The 19,562-nt window shown below is 39.0% G+C and overlaps 1 protein-coding gene across 2 annotated transcripts in view; it reads left to right on the forward strand.

Annotated features, from left to right (window-relative positions):
* Window positions 1-19,562, forward strand: part of AFAP1 (actin filament associated protein 1) — a 120,400-nt gene that overhangs the window by 41,175 nt on the left and 59,663 nt on the right. For both annotated transcript variants that reach the window (XM_075022578.1, XM_075022573.1), the window contains exons 2-3: window positions 12,491-12,619; window positions 17,851-17,948. In XM_075022578.1, coding sequence (XP_074878679.1) covers window positions 12,493-12,619; window positions 17,851-17,948 — 225 coding nt within the window. In that variant the 5' untranslated portion in view covers window positions 12,491-12,492. The remainder of the gene's footprint in view (window positions 1-12,490; window positions 12,620-17,850; window positions 17,949-19,562) is intronic.

The following is a 19,562-nucleotide window of genomic DNA, read 5'->3' on the forward strand; positions in this document are numbered from 1 at the left end:
ATGTTTGCAAGATCTGGCCTAAAGGTAGATAAAAACACCCAGCTGCATGACGAGACATGGCGCAACTGTTAGGTGAGGGGGAATGTGAGGATTATTGTTGAAGGGACTGCTGAAAGAAAGAGGGATTTCATGGGAGAGAGGGAGGTTGCTTGGCAGGGAGAAGGAAGGCTGTTCCAAACATATGGGGCAGCCTAAGCAGATGTAGAAAAACCGGATAATGTGCAGAAAACAGAAAACAGAAAGCGGCCAAGGGGAGTGAAAACCATGGAGGTAAATTTTCCCTGAGATTTTGTAAGTAAGTCTGTCTAACACAGTCTGTATTCCAAAGAGGTGTGAGGGTGCTCAGATAGAAGAGGAAAGGTGGCTGGAGCAGCCTGAAAGAAAGGTGTTAGCAGCAGTTTATTACTGTTTGTTAAACATATGTTTTCTGGTTTCATGATTCAAATTCAAAGCACAACTATAATTAAAATTAAGTCTCTGTCACATACAAGTATTAGCTGTATATCCTAGGTTGCAATAAATTAGTTGAGCATCACTGAAACCATGAGAACTACACCAGATAAGGACTCAAAGTTTTTAGTAAGGTTTTTTTGTTCTATTTTGTTGTGAGGGGAATTTGCTTATTTATTTATTTTATTCTGTATCCTTAGAATTGAGATTAATGTTTATTTTGTTTGATGAGGGAAATTGAATTTTAAGTCCAAGTTTTGTATTCAGGTAGATTGTATATTTAAAAAAAAACAACAAACAACCAAACCCAGAAACAGTAGTTAAATAAATTTGTCAGAATCTGCATTTTTTTCAGGCAAAGTTTCCTGCTAGAATTTTGTACTCTAAAGAAACAGCGAACAGAACTAAGAGCGCTGTAGTCCACTTCAGGTCCAGCCTTGCACTTCATCTTTCTGCAGATCCAGTTCATCATAAGTCTTCAGAATAACTGTTGGTAGTATGAGAAAGATGGAGTTTTCTTTGAAAGCTTGTGCAGTATCCAGTATTTAATGTTTCAGGCATCTGACTGTGCATTTTGAAGGCTACCATGAAGAAGTATCTTCACTAATTTCAGTGTTTCTGTCCATCTTATGGCACACTATACAGTCAGTAATTAAAATGATATATCACTTACTGATTTTTAAAGAAGGAGTTGATGGTTTTCATGCCGTGAAATGCTCAAGTCTTTTGAAATGTAGTGGTCTGATACCTTGTTTTCAGCCTGATCAGTGCTGGAGACAAAACCCACCATGTATCAGTACTCTGGTTATTGAAATTACTTGGCTTTGCACTTAGTGTATTTCATATGGTTCACTAGGTGGCTGTTGGTGACATGGTGACAACTTCTTACATCAGATTTGTGGGGTTGAAATCCATTCATGAAAATTGTTCCAGAGTGTTTGTGATCCTTCCTCTACCGCATGCTCGGTTTCAGGTCCTATCATGATAATAACTGCCCGTGTTTTGCCAGGGCAGTGAACCTTACCTGCATACAGCTGCAGTTCTTTAAAACTCTCATAGGCACCTCCAGCATTGTGCTAGAATATTTAAATGAGGAAGTTTCTGCATGTTTTTAAAGGCAGCGGTATGAGATTTTGTGACAAAATAGCATTTTGAATTCCAGCAGGGTCCTTAGCTCAACTGGCAAAATTTCTGTTGACTTATTGAACCAGCTTATTACTAGTGTATTCTTTAGCACATCTTCTTTTCTAACAAGTATGTAAAAAATGCACTTTTTTGGCTTCTAATTCTCCTATTTTAAGGAAATATAATTTAGTTTCTGGGACTTAAATTTTCACAGATTTCTAAGAGGTACTTGCTAACTTTATCTGCTTTTAGAGAGAAAGTGTAACCTTCACTTATAAACACAGTTATGGAGGCAAAAAAGGGGCCTTGAAGGTTGCTCCGTGGAGCTCCGTTAGCAAGTGCGAATTCCACTCTTGGCTGATCCCTTACCTCTGGTTAGTGCGTTTGCTGTGGCCCTCCTCTGGAGCAGTCTCTGTCCAAGCCCAGAGGCACCTGGAGCAAATCCAGGCTCCCAGCACTGACTGCCAGAGTTACATAGGGAACCTTTGGTCAGTCTTGTTTTGCATGCTGTAGAGGTGGGCTGAGTGAAGGAACCGAAAGGAATAATTTGCCTCTGGGTGGCTGAGCTTGACCTTTCTTTTGGTCAGAAACTATAAAACTAAAAGTTTATTTAATTTTCCTGTCGACGTAGTAATCATGAAGGAGAACCAGAAAGAGGAGAAATCAGAGAGACATTGATGTGTTTCAGAGAATTAACTTGAGGGCTACACGAGGTAAAGGGAATTGAAATTCCCCATTTTAGAATTACAACTTTCCTACAGCTAGCTGAATCCACTGTTGCAATGCATATATCGCTGTTTTCAATAGAGAATATATTTCATAGTTACAAATCATGTGTGTCAGAGATAGGTCCAAGTGAATGGTGCACCAAAGAAGTTCAGCAAAGTGATATAACTTGTGTGTGTGTGCATGCTGGAGAAAGCGCTTTGAAGGCATAGCTTAGGAGGAGAGCTGTTCCCTGTCACCCATTGATGGATTTAGCATATAGGCTCTGCCACCAGCCCTACCTGCGTGTCACCAAACAGTAGGTCCTCATTTTCATTACCTGCCCACTGCCTCAAACCCTGCTTTCTATTTTCCACTGCAAACTGGTGTCAGATCTGGTACAGAAAAATTTCTCCACTGGTACCACACAATTACAGTGCAAGGGGCTACATACCAAATACTGTATTATTATTATTATTGTTGTTGTTGTTGTTGTTGTTGTCATTATTATTACATTATATGTGCTTCTTTGTGAACACTTCATTTACTATTATCATCTTGACTGTGTCTTGGTTTATGAACTGGTTTCAACATGTTGATTTTCAGTTCTCCATAAAACCATGAATGTCCTGGGACAACATGTGTAAGACATTCCTTTTTGAGCATCAGACTGTAAAAAGCTGTTTTGGATGGGTGCTTGTGTGGGAGGGCCAGTGTTACGAAAGAAGATGCTTATTGCAGTTATTCTCCCTTAAGGTCCCATACATTTGCAACTGCTTCTCCCCTTGGTCTCTAAAAGTCTGTGTTGGAGATGTAGCAAAGCTCGCTTTCTTTCTGACCTGGAAAAAATGTCTAAGGGTACATACTAATTGACTGAGAAGTTTTATGGTGATATTTATCACGATGGTGGGATTTTATGGAATTTCAGTTGCATTTACATCCTTATTCAGAACAGAGGTCTAGGAGTGAGTCAACTTGCATAGTGGGAGAAGGTGATGGTTTTAGGGCACCTGTTTAGGTGTCCTCCAGATTTTTGAATGAGGCAAAGAATTGCAGCAGAGAAAGGATACTCTCGTTTTTCTGGCAGTCTAGCATTGCCTTAGAGCACTGGATCCTCTGTCTTCAGAGTTGCGTGATAAGCCCAGCATCTTAGACTTGACTTCCCAGGAGGCTGACAGTGACCACATATTCCTCATTCCCTAAGCGTGGAAATCAAGGTCCTGTGAGCCACCTGGCAAAAGTGCAGAGCTCTCCTGATCAGCTGGGGTCCAGGAGAGCTGGGCTTGCAGAAGTCAAGTTCTGCGTGGTTCTGAGCACTTTGAAAAATTGGCTAATTTCAAACAGCATCCAGAATCAGGAGCTCCTTCTATCTCTACTCTTTCTTTATCTTAGTTCCTTGTCTAAAATGAGGTGATACTGCCTGTGCAATTGTGCTTTGTAGCAAACTTCATTTGTGAATCACTTGGACAATCCAAGGGTGAATGCCATCGAAAAGCTCCTAAGAAAACTAATATTTCTGCATTTCATGGAACACATTAAAGAATGTGAAGTCCCTAAGGCCCAGAGCCACCCCTGGATAAGGAACAGAGCACACAAGATATTAAATAACTGATATATATGCATCTATGTATCTATATATAGATACATGATATTCACAGAGTTCAAGTATTTTTTACTATGAAGGATTTGTTGAAACCTTGTGGAGCATTCTCTGTAGAGATTTGGGTTTTTTTAAATAAAATTTCCATGTTGACTACGATCTACCTCTTACATAATGAAATTCTCCAATATAAGAAGAAGGGTGACACTAAAGGAGACAGAAGTTTCTTGGGCACTGGTGTAAGGTGGGAAATGATGTATTTTCCACATGAAGAGAGATTTCAGCTCTCACCATTCTACTCTCTATCAGTGTAAAGTATGTATCTTTGATCTTATTTTCTTAACATAAATCTGTATCAATGTGTACATCTATTTAAAGAAATTTTCAAAAGCCTGACAGAAAAAGCAGAACATGCCTCTCTGCTTGGGAAGAGCATAAGACAATAAGCAATGTATGGTAGAAGTTACTCATTGCCTAACGGACCCAGCAGTGAGAACTGTGGTATAAAAAAGTGTCGTAGGATACAAAAAAATTTATTTTTTTCTATCTTCACATATAAATGTGAGGACTTCTGGATCTGTTCTTAGAAAAAGCAGTATTATCTCATTTCTGGCTTTAAATTAGCTGCAAACTAGAAGCCTAGAGCACCAGATTCACAGAGTGCAAACTATTCTTGGATTGTACTGCACATATGGCTGACATGATAAGATGCAGGACTTCTTGAACAATTTTTAAGTTTGTTATTTGACATGTATAATAAAAATTGTATTGCTGAATACACAAAATACCAAATGATAATATGCAGTTCCTACCATTGCCATATTTGTATTTCTTTGTCATTGTTTTGCTATTCTGTTTCTCCATTCCATTAACTTCATTAATTTACTGTCTCACATTTCTGCTGGATATGTAATTATTCATAACTTTGAGAGAAATCCTAACCTAAAAGGGATCTGTGTGCAGCTGAGGACCCGAGTGAAGAACTCACAAGGTGTATTGCAACGTTTCTCTTTCTTTTGACTACCGCAGGTTATCTGCTTCTGCGTGTCTCAGCCTTAACTGAGCCCCATCTCCCCCTGGGACTTGGGGTCTGGGGCAGACTTTCACCTCCTACCACAGATTTTCTGTCTCCTTTTTGCATCATGAGGGAACTGCTTTTCTTTTGTGAAATCGGAGCCCGTTTATTAATTCTGGAGTGGCTGCTTATCTTTTGTGGTTTGGAGTAACGGAGGAGCTGAGTTAATGCAGGAGCCAGCGAGCAAGACCTGGAATGTCTTGTCCTGACGAGATGATGTCAGCTGATACATTTGGAGCTGGTTAAATGCAAGAAATTTCTATTTTCTGCCCTAGTAGGGTAATGGGAGTCTGAAAAGAAAACTCAACCTGAATGCCCACAGTGAGCACGGAGGCGGGAGGGCGAGACTCTTGCCCAGCCCCCTGGGCGTGCAGTTGGAGTGAGATCCATGTTCATTTGCTTTACAAGGTAGGTTACATTTATTTGGGGAACAAAAGAAGCCTCATGTGGAAAATATACTTTTAGAGAAAGTCTTCAGCCACTCGATAAAGTCCACTGTAAGTTTCTGTAGTTAGTTATCAGGAGGGTTTGGGGTTTTTTTTTTGGCTAACATATTATGAGTTCAATGTAGATAATTAATACTTAAATAAAAATAAATGCCTGTAATACTAATTTCTTCTATTTTCTTTTTCTTTTCTTCCTTCTTTGTTCTTCTGTTTCTTCTTTCTTTTTTCTTTTTTCTTTGTTCTTTTTAATTCTTTTTTCTTATTTTTTATTTTTTCTCTTTTATGTCTTTTACCTTTTCTCTTTTTTCTTTTTTTCTTCCTTTTTTCTTCCTTTTTTCTTTCTTTTTTTCTTTCTTCTTTTTTTCTATGAGTCTGTGAACTTGCTTAAAAGGAGGCATTCCTCTCCAAAGTCTGTGGCAGTGCTTAAACAGTGGTATGGACTTTAAAAAATAAACTCTTTCTCCATCTACCTTATGCTAATGGATTACACTCCTGCATTGCTGTCACTCATTGCATGGCTGTAGCTGATGGAGTAAGATTTTTGGCAGCTTGTTTCTTGTCCAAACATTCCTTAATGCTTTCCCACCTCTTGTTTTATCACCCAACTATTGCAACAGCAGCATTTGGAGCTCTGATAGCTTTTTTGGAAAGCTGATTTTGTAAAAGCCAATTCCTTGAAAACTGAAGCAGAGGGAAGAAAGAAAAAGAGGAATACATGTGGGTTGTGGCTGAAAAGATCCCTTGACACTCATTGAGGTTGATTATAAATATGTATGAGACAGGAGGAGTTTGTAGTAGCTGTGTTTTGCCTCTCTTGCCCCAAGCTGCCTGGAAAAAGAGTTTGTGACAGTAGGGCGAGCTCCAAATTTTAAACAAAAGATGACTGTTACGAGCTTTTAGAGAGGCTTAAATATCATTATTTTTACATTTAAACACTCTGATGACAATCCTTTTATGTGTTTTACTTGCTCTGTGCTAATTCTTCATCTTTAGGGCTTCATCTACTATTTAGGGTTCACCCTTTTTCATACACTTTTACCATTCTTTCCTGTAATGCCATGTACCCCCAAGATGATCATCTCTACTTTCTGGAGCAGGTTTTTAGCATACTTAACAGGTAGAGTTCATCACACCTTGTCCACTATTATTATTAGGGCAGCAAAGAAGGGTTGATGCAACCAAGAGAAAATTCTCCTAGTCAAAAGTCTTATCTTTGCACTCTATGTTCTTCGAACACCATGCCTTTTCAATTCTTAGTGGATAGGATTTCGATACAGTTTTCAAATATGTCATCTAGTTTCTGGTAGCATATTGAAAAAAGTAAAAATTTTTTCTAGTGCTAAATACGCTATCACTGCCTGCTTCCAGAATTTGTGTATTTCTGTGTGAAATTCTTTTCCTGGATAATGACAATGTAGTCATAAAAGGAACTTTTTCATTAATTACTGGATTTTTGTAACTGCATTATAGGATTGAGTGGAAGCGAGTCAAAGTGATTTTGTGTTTTTCTTCATAAAGATTTTTGTCTCCTTGTGGCTCTATATTCTTCACAGTATTTCTGATATTTTTATCTTTATGAAAAACAGACATGGTTTCCCCAGCAATATTCTGTTGTGAGCTTTTTAATAAAATATTCAAATGATGACATCCAAAACTAAGGATGATGACACTATTTCAATAGAAATGGGTATAAACAGGCAGTTCACACTCTGGTTTTGATTCAAAACTAGATCATATGTCTGGTTTCTCCACTGTTGCTTGTGTACCGAAATACCAACGAGGCTTTTTTGGCAGGGTGGGAGAGTCTGTATGTTTCAAGAAGTTTTTACAGATTGGATCTTAGTAGGCTTTAATCAGATTTTGAAAGAGAATCATTTTTAATCATTCAGCCAGCCAGCCATCACCAGCTTTAACTTTTTTCTGGAGGAAGTCCCAAAGTATCATACTGCTAACAGAATATGGAGGCTTAGATTTTTAAGAGGTGAGAACACAGATGCATTGAAATTGGCCCATGTGGTGTACGAGTTAGAGAACATCTTTATGTAGTACAGAACTGCAGCATGAACATTTTTCAGAGAATAAATACTATTATAGGATTAGGTATGTATTTCTTTTTATATAGCCTTGCAATAAACGACCGTAAAGGCAAGGTTAACGCTGAGACACCCACTTTGAAAATCTCTTAGTTGTTACTAAATATAGTGCTTTTGTGTGTGTGTGTGTGTGCATGTTGGACTGAAGCACACCTATTCTCAATACCTGATTTTCATATATAGGTTGAAGATTGGCATCAATGTTATCCATAAATCCAATCAAATTTGTTTCAGGAAGTTAAATGGGATCCCCCCCCATGAAAGTAGGGCTCAAAATGCTGACATAGATTTTTGGCTTTCCTGGAAGGTGTGCTTTAGGTAAATACAAGTCTCTCCACTAACAGAGGAGTAGCTAGATGAAAGTCTCTGGCCTGTATTGTACAGAAAGTCAGATCAGGTGATTTCTTCTAGTGGATCTCATTGACATGGTCTGTTCTGGCCTTTAACATCTGCAAATGACAAACTAAGCAGAGAATAGAAGATTTAAGACCAGGGAAATTAGATTCAGCAATGCGCAAGGAACGAATCAAGAGGATCTTCTAAAAATTTGAAGTTCAATTTTAATTCATATTTCTATGATAGATTTGTATACTGGCATATTTATATATGTGCATTTATAATAGACACGCAAGCATGGAAGTGCATTTACTTTGTGTGGGGTTTGTATTGTATGGACAAGACAATAATCAATAAAAATATTTGTCATCCTTCCTGGATTTGGTGGGTTTTTTTCTTTAAGTCCTTCAGCATATATTAGTCAACTGGAAAACACTCTTGGGTCATCTGTGGTATGGCAAGGTTAAGAGATACTGTAGTTGCTGCGAGTGACCAAAAAACAGTCTGACCATTAATGAGCTCATCCTTGTCTTTTCTTCTGGTTTAAGCAACCTTGAAATAATGTATGTGATATAGTACTGCTTGTATGATTTTTTTTTAATCAATTCGAAGTGAAAACTTTATATTCTTTAAAAAATGGTTATAGGCTAGTACCCATAAATGTAGATTTGGAATAATTGCATCATCATACTCTTTCAATCTCAGTTGGTTTTAGTTCTGGTTTGGAACAAAAACTACAGTATGATGTAATTGCCTTCCTCTGATTATTTTTACCTTGGTGTATTCCGTGGCTGGCTTGTGTATATAGTTTTTATGTGCTGTCATTTGAAAAACTTTAAAACTCTTGAGAGCCAGTCTTGGAAACCCTTCTGGATGTATCATTGTTTTTTTATTTGTACATGGCAATTGCAGCAGCCCATTAGGGGCCTATAATTCCTATTGAGCATAGAATGGACTTCTCATCATTTAATATGGAATGTGATTTTGCTCCTCAGTGGAGCTAAAATCTGCTTACTGTTGTGATTACCATCCCTGGGCTCCACCCTGCCTTTCACCACCTGCCACTTAGAAGTAATTCCTTTGGCAATGAGAATACAGCCAAAACTGTCAAATAAATTGGCCCCTTTTTGAGAGCCTTCTGATTATTATTCTTATTTTGTGGTGATGTCAGATTTCCAAGGGTAATCTCTCACTGGAGGAGTATGTTTTTCTTTGAGACTTGCATCACCCTCTCATTTTTAGTCTCCATTTCTGAAGTAATGATTGCTTACTGAAAATATGCGTTATGTGGATTTTCTATTATTCAGATCCATTACTTTTGTGAGCACATCATTACATTTCTAGGAAGGAGAAAAGAAGATTCTTTAATCCAGAAAATAAGCCAATGATTGACAACAGGCAAACTTGTTTTTTCCTGAGTACATACAAGTTTATTTGTTGCCATCTTAGAAAAAAGAGTTTCTAGTTTCTTATTTTAAATACTTCAAATGCACTCCATGGCAGTATTTCTGTTCTCTGCTTAAGCAGCAAAAGTATTAAAAAAGCAAGGTGCACTTTTAAGATAGGTGGAAAGAGTGTTTCTTACTAGCTGGGAACAGTGTTTCCCTTCTTTCTTTTTGGATGTTTGACATCACTGCATATATATAAAGTGAAATTCAGAACTTCCTTCCTTTACACTTTGATGTTTGTGATGCTATTAACTCCCACAAAAGAAAATAAAACCCCAGTTTAATCCTGGTAGAAAAATAAGAGAAGCAATGTCTGAAGTCTTCATGCCTAGCATTTTACAACTGCTTGCTTGAAGTCAGTGTCATATACCTTTAAGTTTGCAAAGGCAGGACGAGAAGTCTTCTCACGCTCTGTATTCCTTTATGATGGACTATTAGATATTTGAACCACAGTGCTGGACACCAGGCCAAATGTAAACACGGTTACGGTGAATGTGTTACTAAGGCAGTGGTTTTGAGATTTTTTAAGCATTGTCTTACTGGTATCGGCTTCATTGTGTCATCCTCTGTTGGTCCTAACCAAGGCCTTTTTTTAAATCCTCTGCTGGGGGCAGTTAAACTGCTTCCAGTAACTTAGGTGGCTTGGTCATCGTAGGTCAATGGACTGCGGTCACCAGTGACTGCAATGCAGATTTCCTCCAAAGACATAGAGGAAGGCCACACATTTATGGCATGAGGCCTCAGGAGAGATTTGGGCTGATGCCAGTTCCCAGGAGTCTCTCCAGCAGCAGTTTCCTATCTCCTCTTCTCTTGCTTCCCTGTCTCTTTGCTTCATGACTCCCGCTTGCTCTGTTTTCATTTCTCATTTTACAATCTACCTGTTTATGTTAGATTATCAGCTCCTGAGTACAAGGATCTTAGAATTTTTAATAACTGAAAATAGATATGCACGCCATGCACATCAATGGTATCTGATGCTTTCACCCTTTTCCCTCTTTCTTCCCAGAAGTGAAGGTTCTCAGCAAAGAAATGGCACACGGTATTCGCTGGTGAAGAGGAGAAGGGGGAGCTCCCTTTCAGCCTATTTACAATCCTTTGCCTTAAAGAATCCAGAAAACATCCCATTGCAAAGAAATTTTAGTGCAGTAATATGTGCAATTACTGACAGTAATTTGTATGGCTGTAGAACTACTTGAAAAATACACATTTCTTGTACTGTATACGGATTAGATTTCACAGTGACTGCCTAGATTCTATGGTAATGATAGCTTTTGAAATGCATGTATTATAATAAATAAGTAAATATAAAAGATTCATATATTCCATAACTAAAATAAAGCTTATAACAACAGTAGTAATACAGCTTATATTCAAAGCATGCTTCAAAGCAAGAGACCACTATACACTTAATGGAATATACATCTTATTTCTAAAGTGTACCATTTAAAAAAAAAAAAACAACAAAGAGCTGATTATTTGGGTATTACTATTTTTTTTAGGTCATAGATCCTCTTTCTTTTTTCCTCCTTGAGTCTTGTGATCACTTACTGCTTCACAAATCTGAACGTATACCTTTTCATTTCAGAAAGCTGTATGCTGTAGGTGTATATGTTGTTGTTCCATAATGTGAACAACACTGGAAGTAATAGGGTTGTTGTGAAATACTTTGGATTTCTGACGGACTTCTAGATGGCTTAGACGGCTACAAGTGTGATGGCAAAAAAAAAAGACCTGTAGTCATGGGATGTTTTTCATGAGCTACATTGTGAAGTGATGTAGACAGTTTTGCTGTCATTTTGGATACCCTCTTTCTGCCTGTATATTGTAAAAATCTTTGAGAAACGTATTTCCTGAAAGTGTGGACAGTTTACATAATGGCAGTACTACTGGACAGTTGAATAGAAGAACATATTCACCAAGAAAAAACTTGGGCAGGGTGAATGTATACGTGCAAATTAATGGTGTCTTTCAGAAAATATTTGCCAAAGCGTACTTCTTCAGGGATTTCTTTGTTAAGACATTATCGTGCCTTGATATTGTAGACTGGCATGTCTTCTGGGCCTGCTAGGAGTATGTCAGGTTTGCCAGAGCAGCCTGAGCCTACTTGCAGGTACAGTCTGCAAATAAATGGGAGAACCTGCACCCCAACACCTTGTAGGGCTGTAGCTGACATCTGCACGTTGCGCTGCGTGGTGCAGTTTTCAAGTGTAGGATAAAACAAATGCATCTTGACCAAGAGTTGTTTAAACATCCAGACACATTCTCAGAAATGGAAAAAAGGGATTCCAGGTTCAGTTGGGTAAACGACTGTCTCGGAAAAGGTTTTAGGAGTAGGGAAGAGCTGGTAAGGGATTAAGCAGCAAAGAAGGTACTTTTTAGAGGTCTGAAGAGGCTTAGCAGCGGTCGCCCTGTTAGGCTGTGAAAATACTATAAAAACAAATGTGATTAAGTAGAGAAAAACTTAAATAGAGACATTTTGGAACGAGGATAGGACTGAGATTAATCCTAGGTGTGGCCCTGAAATGAAATGGATGTTTCTCCTTGTCTTTTAATGAGGATAATGTCATTAGATGCAGAAAGTATGAAAATGTGAACTATTCTATCCAAGATGAAACCCAAACTAAACATAGTGCATTCACTTAAGCGAAGGAACCAGAGAATCTCAGAATTATGAGAAAACTGAAGCATGAAAATGAGGTTCAATACCATGGGCTTCTCATAAACCTGCTGAATAGGCGTCATATGATTAGGCTGTAACAAATGTGTTTGTATGTATGGTCTGAGCTTCTGCAGGTATTAAGACAATGCAAGACTTCAGAGGCAATTTGAAAGGAAAAAAGTGGAAATGTGCTTATAAAGTTTGTTAATAAAAAAATTATGAAGCATTGGGAATACAGAAAAGGAGTGTCATTTTTTCTAGAGTGAATTGGAAAGCCTTGAGATCTGGAAAAATAGAAATAGGATGAAATATGAAGTGCATCATCAGGAATCTGGCGAGTAAATAAGAAATTACACAACAAGTTGGGAGCTTGTCTTTGGAAATTGTAAGAAAGACAATCACTGTAAAAAAGGAATACCTGTGATTTTTTACCCCAGCAAACAGAAGAAATAAGATGAGGGAAAGAGAGACTTTCCCTAAAGATCGATGAAAATATCAAAGTGTCTAGAAGCTTTACCAATTTTTAATTTTTTTCTCTTTTTTTGTCTTTCAGCCATGGAAGAGTTAATAGTTGAGCTGCGCCTGTTTCTTGAACTTCTGGACCATGAATATCTAACTTCCACTGTCAGGGAGAAGAAGGCAGTAATAACTAACATTCTCCTGAGGATACAGTCATCAAAAGGTCAGTGTCAGGGGTGGGTTTTCTCACTTGCAGAATGCACAGAATAAGTCTGTGCTCAGTGAAATAGCTTTAAGAGCTAAAGACAAGCCCTAAATTGAAGGAAGACAGAAAGACAGGGTGAAACCAAAGTGTAACTTTCCTGAATGCTCTCCTTCATGTTCAGCAGTAAAATATAGCAAAAGGCATACTGGAAGTGTCTTGGGTGCACGTGGGTGAATCCAGCCACAAAATTACGTGCTAGATAGAATGTTTTCTCTTCTGCTGGGAGAGTGGTTACTTCATTTTATTTGTGGCAGCAATGCTATTTGTGAGTTTTAATGGAAAAGTAATACTGTATCAGGGAGTGCTGGCCACAGCACCATTTTATAGATGTGTGGGTGCTGCATGCTGCATCTCTGTCAAATGACTCAAATCCATCAAAAGGCTTGATATTGAGGTGGACTCTGGTGCACGGCTGGTACAGGAGTGCTGAGCCAGAGCTAGGAAATGGCTGTCAGCATGTTTGGTTTGCATTTTGCAATTAAAAGTTATATTCACTTTCCACTTTTCTTCTTATCTAAAAACCATTTGGATTGCACAATCGCTTTTGTCTCCATCAAGATTATGGAGCTGAATGCAATATAAATGATTCACTGTGTACAGCAACCTTTCCACAGAGCTTATACGAAGAATATTCCTCACTATTTTTTCTAACAGTACTCTTATATTTTCTTACAGCACCTTTCTGTGTGAAGTGGCATCTGGGCTATAAGACCTCTGTCACTCCCGCATTTGACAGAAATACTGTCAGTGTAAACCCTCAGTGTTTAGATTTTTGAAAAATACCAGTGTGTTGAAGAAAAATGCCACATTGTGAGCAGCTGCATTTCTCATGATTTGTTTCTTCTCCAGTGCTAAAAAAAATGGTCTTGTTTGATGCAGTGCTCCCCCCCCTTCAGTAAAGAAATCATTTTTGCCACAGGATTCAAGTCCAAGGAGATCAACTTGAAAATAATGATTGTCTTCTTTCCATTTTGACATTCTAAAAGACCCATTGCTATTTTTACTCTACTGCTGACAGAAGGAGGCAGTTACCAATTTCACATATTTTGGAAGGAGGCTTCATGCTCCAAAAGCTGATCAAAATACTCTAAACTTACCAAAACCAAAATCTGTAGGTGAGAACCTGCAATTTGATATATTTAGAAACAGCTGTATTTTACAGGAGTTCAAAATAACCTCAACAGTGCTGATCTGACACTGCATGTTCTTGTAATCTTTTCAGCTAGATTTATTAAGAAAAACGTTTGACTTTCTCAAGAAGTCAGGTTACGTTCTGTTGCCAACTTTGCAAACACAGGGAAGGGTTGTCATATCCTTTCCTTCTGGATTGTGGATAGTGTTTCAGGACACAAAAGCTACAGCTCTACTAGTAACTTAAACAGTGCTGGGTATGTTTCTGGACCCTAGAACTCAATTATGATGGAGCGGTCCTTGGCATGGGTTTGGCCTGAGCTGACTCATCTCTTCCATCAGTTCCTAGGCATGATTTGGGAGTTAGCACAGGCAAAGACCTGTTACCAACAGACAGTTCAAAATCATCACCCTCCCCCTTGGTTTTGACAGGTGAGAGATTTTAACCATATGGATATCGATTTCTCCATACCGGAGCACCTTCCTAGGCGTCTTTAATTTATGACTCTTGATGTGCCAAGAATAAAAAGACCCAAGGACCATAGCTTTCTACCTTTCAGCACCTCCCATTTAGGCTTTAAAGCCTATTACAGGATCTGTAACAAGATCCATTACATCCTATTACAGGATCCATCCATTAGCACGAGATCCATATATTAAGCGGTAGGGCTTCGCTCAGTGCAGTTGTTACTGGAACATTTTACCCACTTGTAGCGCCTACATTCAAGGAAGTAAAATTTAGACATTTCAAAGAAAAGTTGTAAAAGTGATTAAGGGATCCGGAAATACGTCTTCAAATTATCCAGAATGAGGTGTCATAATTAATCTTAATGTAGAAAAGGAAGGACTGAGAATGACCTCTTAGACTTATACAACAGTAAATGCAATGGCTGAATGTTTGTTTCAAAGTGGAAATAATGCACATGTTTTGAGCATCGAAGCTATGAACTAATGGAAGAACTTCGTAAGGTCTGCATGCCATTGCTGGCATTTTATCAAGATGGAATATTTTGCTAAAAGATATGCTCTCATTCAAACAAGAATTAATTCAAGGAAATCCCATGGTTCAGTTAAGCAAGAGGTCATAGGACTATGCTTTATATGTCTATAAACTCTAGTTTATGGAACTGCAGTTTAAATAGAGTTTAAGCCAGCATGGCCTTTAAAAAAAGCATCCAGTTTCTCTCCCTGGGCTACTCATTCCTGCTCATCATGTAATGCATCTTCCTTTCTGCTAGCACAGGAACTATTTGGGGGTTTTTTGCCGGTTTCGTCCTAACCAGCGTCGCTTCCCTGGTCTCGTTCAGCCTGAGGCCACACACATGCTTCCGCTGGCACAAAGGAGAGGCTGGTAGAGGGACAGGACCAAGGCAGGGAAGGAGAGGAGCTGCCTCCCTGGGAGCTCTGCCATCCCGCACTGGCTTCAAGTGTGTGTGAAACTACCCGGGGAGTCATGTTCTTTGCTGGAGCTGACCCTGCTGCTTTTTTTATCAGTTATAACATTCAGTACTCCCATCCCTTTGAAACTATTCATCTCTTCATTAAAATTAAAAGCAATAAAAGATGCATAAGCCCACAGTACTCTGTAACTAAGCTGAACTGTCATTTGGAGTCTGTTTTTCAAAATGTTGTTTTACTCCACCCACATAACTCCACGAGAGCTCTTGGGTCGCTGGCACAGTTTAAGAGGCCTCAGTACTATGCTGAGTTCACACTCTTTATATACATTTGCAAAAATCAACTGTGTGAATCCAACAGGATATTTCGAATGCTGGAGCAAGCCATTTAAGATCAATGGGGAACGGTGATGAAGGATCTGGGCAACTGGGAACTGGCTGGGTTCTTTATAACATCTGGAAATGGACAATTATGGCTTTCTTTGTAAAGGTGTGGAAATTATTATAATGGGCTGGTTGGCTTTTAGTAAAACACTTTAAACTCACTAAGTTCTTACTTGGGGAATTCTTTAGAAATCTTTTGCCTTGTTTTGTTCCATCTCCCAAATACACACTGTTTTCTTCATTTAATATCTGTCAGGCAGAGAGAACTGGGCTGGGCAGATGTGTTCTTCAGGTCATAGCTGCCTGGCCTTGACCTGCCCCACGTTCCAGACCAGCGGTTACTCTGAATAGCTGGCAAAACTATAAACTTTATTTTTCTTCCTCAGCCTTGGCATGCCCAATGGATTGTAGGTCTGAAGAAAACACTTGGCATTTCCTTCTGAAACTCAGACTTTCTTCTAAAAAACAAAGACACAAACAGTTTATTTTGGAGTAAGAACTGTTGCTGGATTTAGTCATTTAATATGACTGTCAACATTGCCTGTTTTCCTTAAAGGGACCTGATGCTATAAACCTATAATGCTCATTTTGCTGTGTAAAATGGTAGAAGAAAATAAATTTTAGAGCAGGTTCTTGCTTAAATACCCATAGTTTAAAACTGGGGAAAAACTAGTTTTACAGAGTCAATAGCATTCACTTGTTATACTTCTTGTTTGTTTGTTTTCAGTAAAAAGCCCTTCATAGTTGACTTCTGGTTGTTACAGAAAGCATGGGAGACTTGGATATGGATAGCAGTCATAATGTGGATTCATCCTACATAAAGAGGAACAAGTGAAAGTGTATAACTGTGAAAAAAACCCCAACAACTGGAATGTTTCCCAAGACTAATCCCCCACTTGATTTGTAGGAAGAAAGAAGAATCTGTGGCCCTCCCAGCCAGTTTATTTTATCAGTGTTGTTTTTCAATCCATGACTTCACAGCCAGTGGGACTGGGGTATTATGACAAGAAACATTTCATCATTGATTACATTTTTGAGAATTATATGATCTTGACCAAAAGACATCCATTTGACTATGTAAATATATATTTTAAAAACTAAACTAAACACTAGAAGCTAAATTCAGTCCAGGGGTAAGCAGGGTACAATCCATTGACTGAATTTTTGCCAGAACATTGAGGAGATGCACCGTAATCTCCCTTTTGATATTTAGAAAAATAAACGATATCATGTTCCTGTGAAGTGAGTTCAAGTGTGATTTTAATTATTGTGCCAAAAACTCAGAATGAGTGGGTCACTCCTCTTTTTCCCTGGGAGGGAGATGCTGTAGTGATACAAAGGACCCTCAAAGCAGCTTTTACATTCTACTCCTTTTCCCTTTTCAAATGCACCTGTAAAACTATGGGACTATTTTTAAAAAAAAAGAGGAAGAAGGGCGTAGTGGGAAAACACGCTCAGTGCATGGTTCCGTTCATGGTGATTTGGTTAGGGCAACGTCCCCCCAGCAGCAGCGTGCTCCAGGTTGGAGTGTCGCAGCATCCTGCATCTCCCAGGACTTGTGCAGAGTCGTGCCACGGCTCCGTGATCAGGGATGGTGGTGGCGGCAGGGAGCCCAGGGAACGCGGGTGCTGTGGGCTTGGCCAAATAGCTGTCACCGTTGCTGCCGGGAAGGGAGGTGGGCAGGGTCTCTTCTGCTGCCCTCTTCCCCACTCTTTTGGCGTGAAAGGTGGTTTTAGACTCGTTTCTGCACGATGGCCTTGCCCATCCAAAATGTGCCGTGGGAACAACTGTTGCTCGTCTCTGCTGGTAAAAGGCAGCCAGCCACATACTGCCCACAGGCAGAGCGTGTTTTATTCACTGTACGGTGCCATTGAGATGTTCACAAGTGTGGCATCCTCCCCCTAAAATTGGTTTTATCTGTATGGTAGATGCCTGGCAACATGTTTGAATTTTAGCTGTTTAAGTCTTTCAGTTCCAGATGGATAGGCAGTTCAGAATGATTTCCTGTAAATTTTTTCTATGTCTGGTATTTGTTGATCCAAATAGCATATATGTCATTATCATATAGAGTAAGTATGTGTTTGTTCTGCTTGATTAAATTCCTGAATTCCCGGCATTCTTCCAGTCCTGCCTCAGTAAGAGCGCTTGGGAGGTAGGCTGTGAGCAGCCCTGTGGGCCAGATTTTGGTGTGACAGTCAGACATGGTGTCCACATGTGGAAAAAATGTCCCGTTTGCATCTACCGAAGTGTTAAGTGATGTCTGTTGCTCTTCCACAGGTTTTGAAATAAAAGAACATGTACAGAAGCAAGAAGTCGCCAACAGTTTGCCGGCGCCTCCTCAAATGCCTCTGCCAGAAATACCTCAGCAGTGGCTGGTAAGTGTTAATTTAAATCTATAAATATATATAAGAGAGAATATATTTGTGATAAGCACTGATAGAAGTGGTTGCAGGGGGAAGGAGCCTGCAGATCCAGGGAAATGATTATTCCTCTCACCTCCGCTCTGGTTGAAGGAATTGGGTTCAACTTGCAGAAGAGAGGGCAAAAAACTCCCTATGGTGAAATAAGCCCAGGAACAGATCACTTGCAAAGGCTGTGCGATCACAGTCTTTAGTGATTTTCAAAATTCAAGCGGCAAACGCCTGAGCAACTTAATCTTAACGTCAAAGGTTGACCTGCGTTGTGTTGGAGGTTGGCCTGGCCAAGCCCACAGGTCCCAGCCAGTTTCTTACAATTTTAATGATCTGCTTTTCCTGGAGCAAGCCTTATGAGAAGGCTCCCTCTTGATAGCTGAAAAATGAAGGAAGAATACTTCCTTTTTTTACAAAGTCTTTAGTGCCCTTCTGTGCTCAGTCTCTGGGTAGGAAATTCCCTGCAGAACAAGTAGAAGTGCATGTTCTTGAAAGTGTTTATAGCAAAGGTAGTGATTGAGAGCTGTAATTCAATTCCTCCAGTTGGGAGCAGCTGTCTTGTTATAGAATAAACTATAAACAAGTTTCAGTGCTTCTCTGTTACTGACTTTACAGTAGATTTGAAGGAAACATTTTCAGTATTTCTTTTAAAGAAGCGTAAGCAAATCATGGTTTAGCCTGTTGAAAGGTGAACATGGTCTTAGCCCTAATATTGATAAATTATCCATCTTTTTATTCATTTGTGGAAAATTTTGTGCATGGTGCTAAGGACAATCCGTGGACACCCATGTTCATTGGCTGAAGCAAGAAGTACAGATGCAGCTTACGGGGGGAGAACAACTGGACAACTGATGTTCTGCTTCATTTTAGCATGTTACTCTGTTACCACATTTATGCCCAGTTCTAAGAGATATATAAGCCACTAGCATCTTACTAGTGGCTAAGATAAGAACTAATTTGTCAGGTCAAACTCTTGGCCAGCCTTTTGTAATAACCTTTATTTGATGGTGAGTAATGCTGAATAATGCTATGTACTGCAGAACAAAGTAAAAAACCCCCAACAAACATGTATTATGTACGATACCTTAATCGTAGTTTCTCCCTAAGCACTGCCAGCTTTCGGTTTGTGACCTGAGCAAGATTGTTCTTTTCCCAATTTTAATTCTACCTAATGTAATGAGATATGCTGAAATCATTATCAGAAGGGAATGTTTATGCTAGAAACATTCATATCCCGAGTTGTTATATTTACTGTAGCAAAATTCAACTAAAAGGGATGCTGTAAAATAATTATGTATAGATTTGAATGGATGCAAAAGCGGTCTTATTAATATGCAGTGAAACCTGAAGAATCCATTTCATGGTTAACAGTGCCTGAAAATGATTATTTTTCTTTAATTCAAGATGCATATAGCATAAATTACAAGGGAAGGGGTTGATGAGAGGCAGGAAGATTATGCAAAATGCACATGCCTTTGAAATGTAGACTTCAGGTGCTAGTTTCATAAACTGAAGCCAGTTGAGATCCTCGTTCTTTCGTATTTATGTAGGTTCAGTTTAATGAATTGGCTCTGAAGA

The sequence above is a fragment of the Buteo buteo genome, chromosome 1 (assembly GCF_964188355.1).
Source record: "Buteo buteo chromosome 1, bButBut1.hap1.1, whole genome shotgun sequence".
NCBI lineage: Eukaryota > Metazoa > Chordata > Aves > Accipitriformes > Accipitridae > Buteo > Buteo buteo.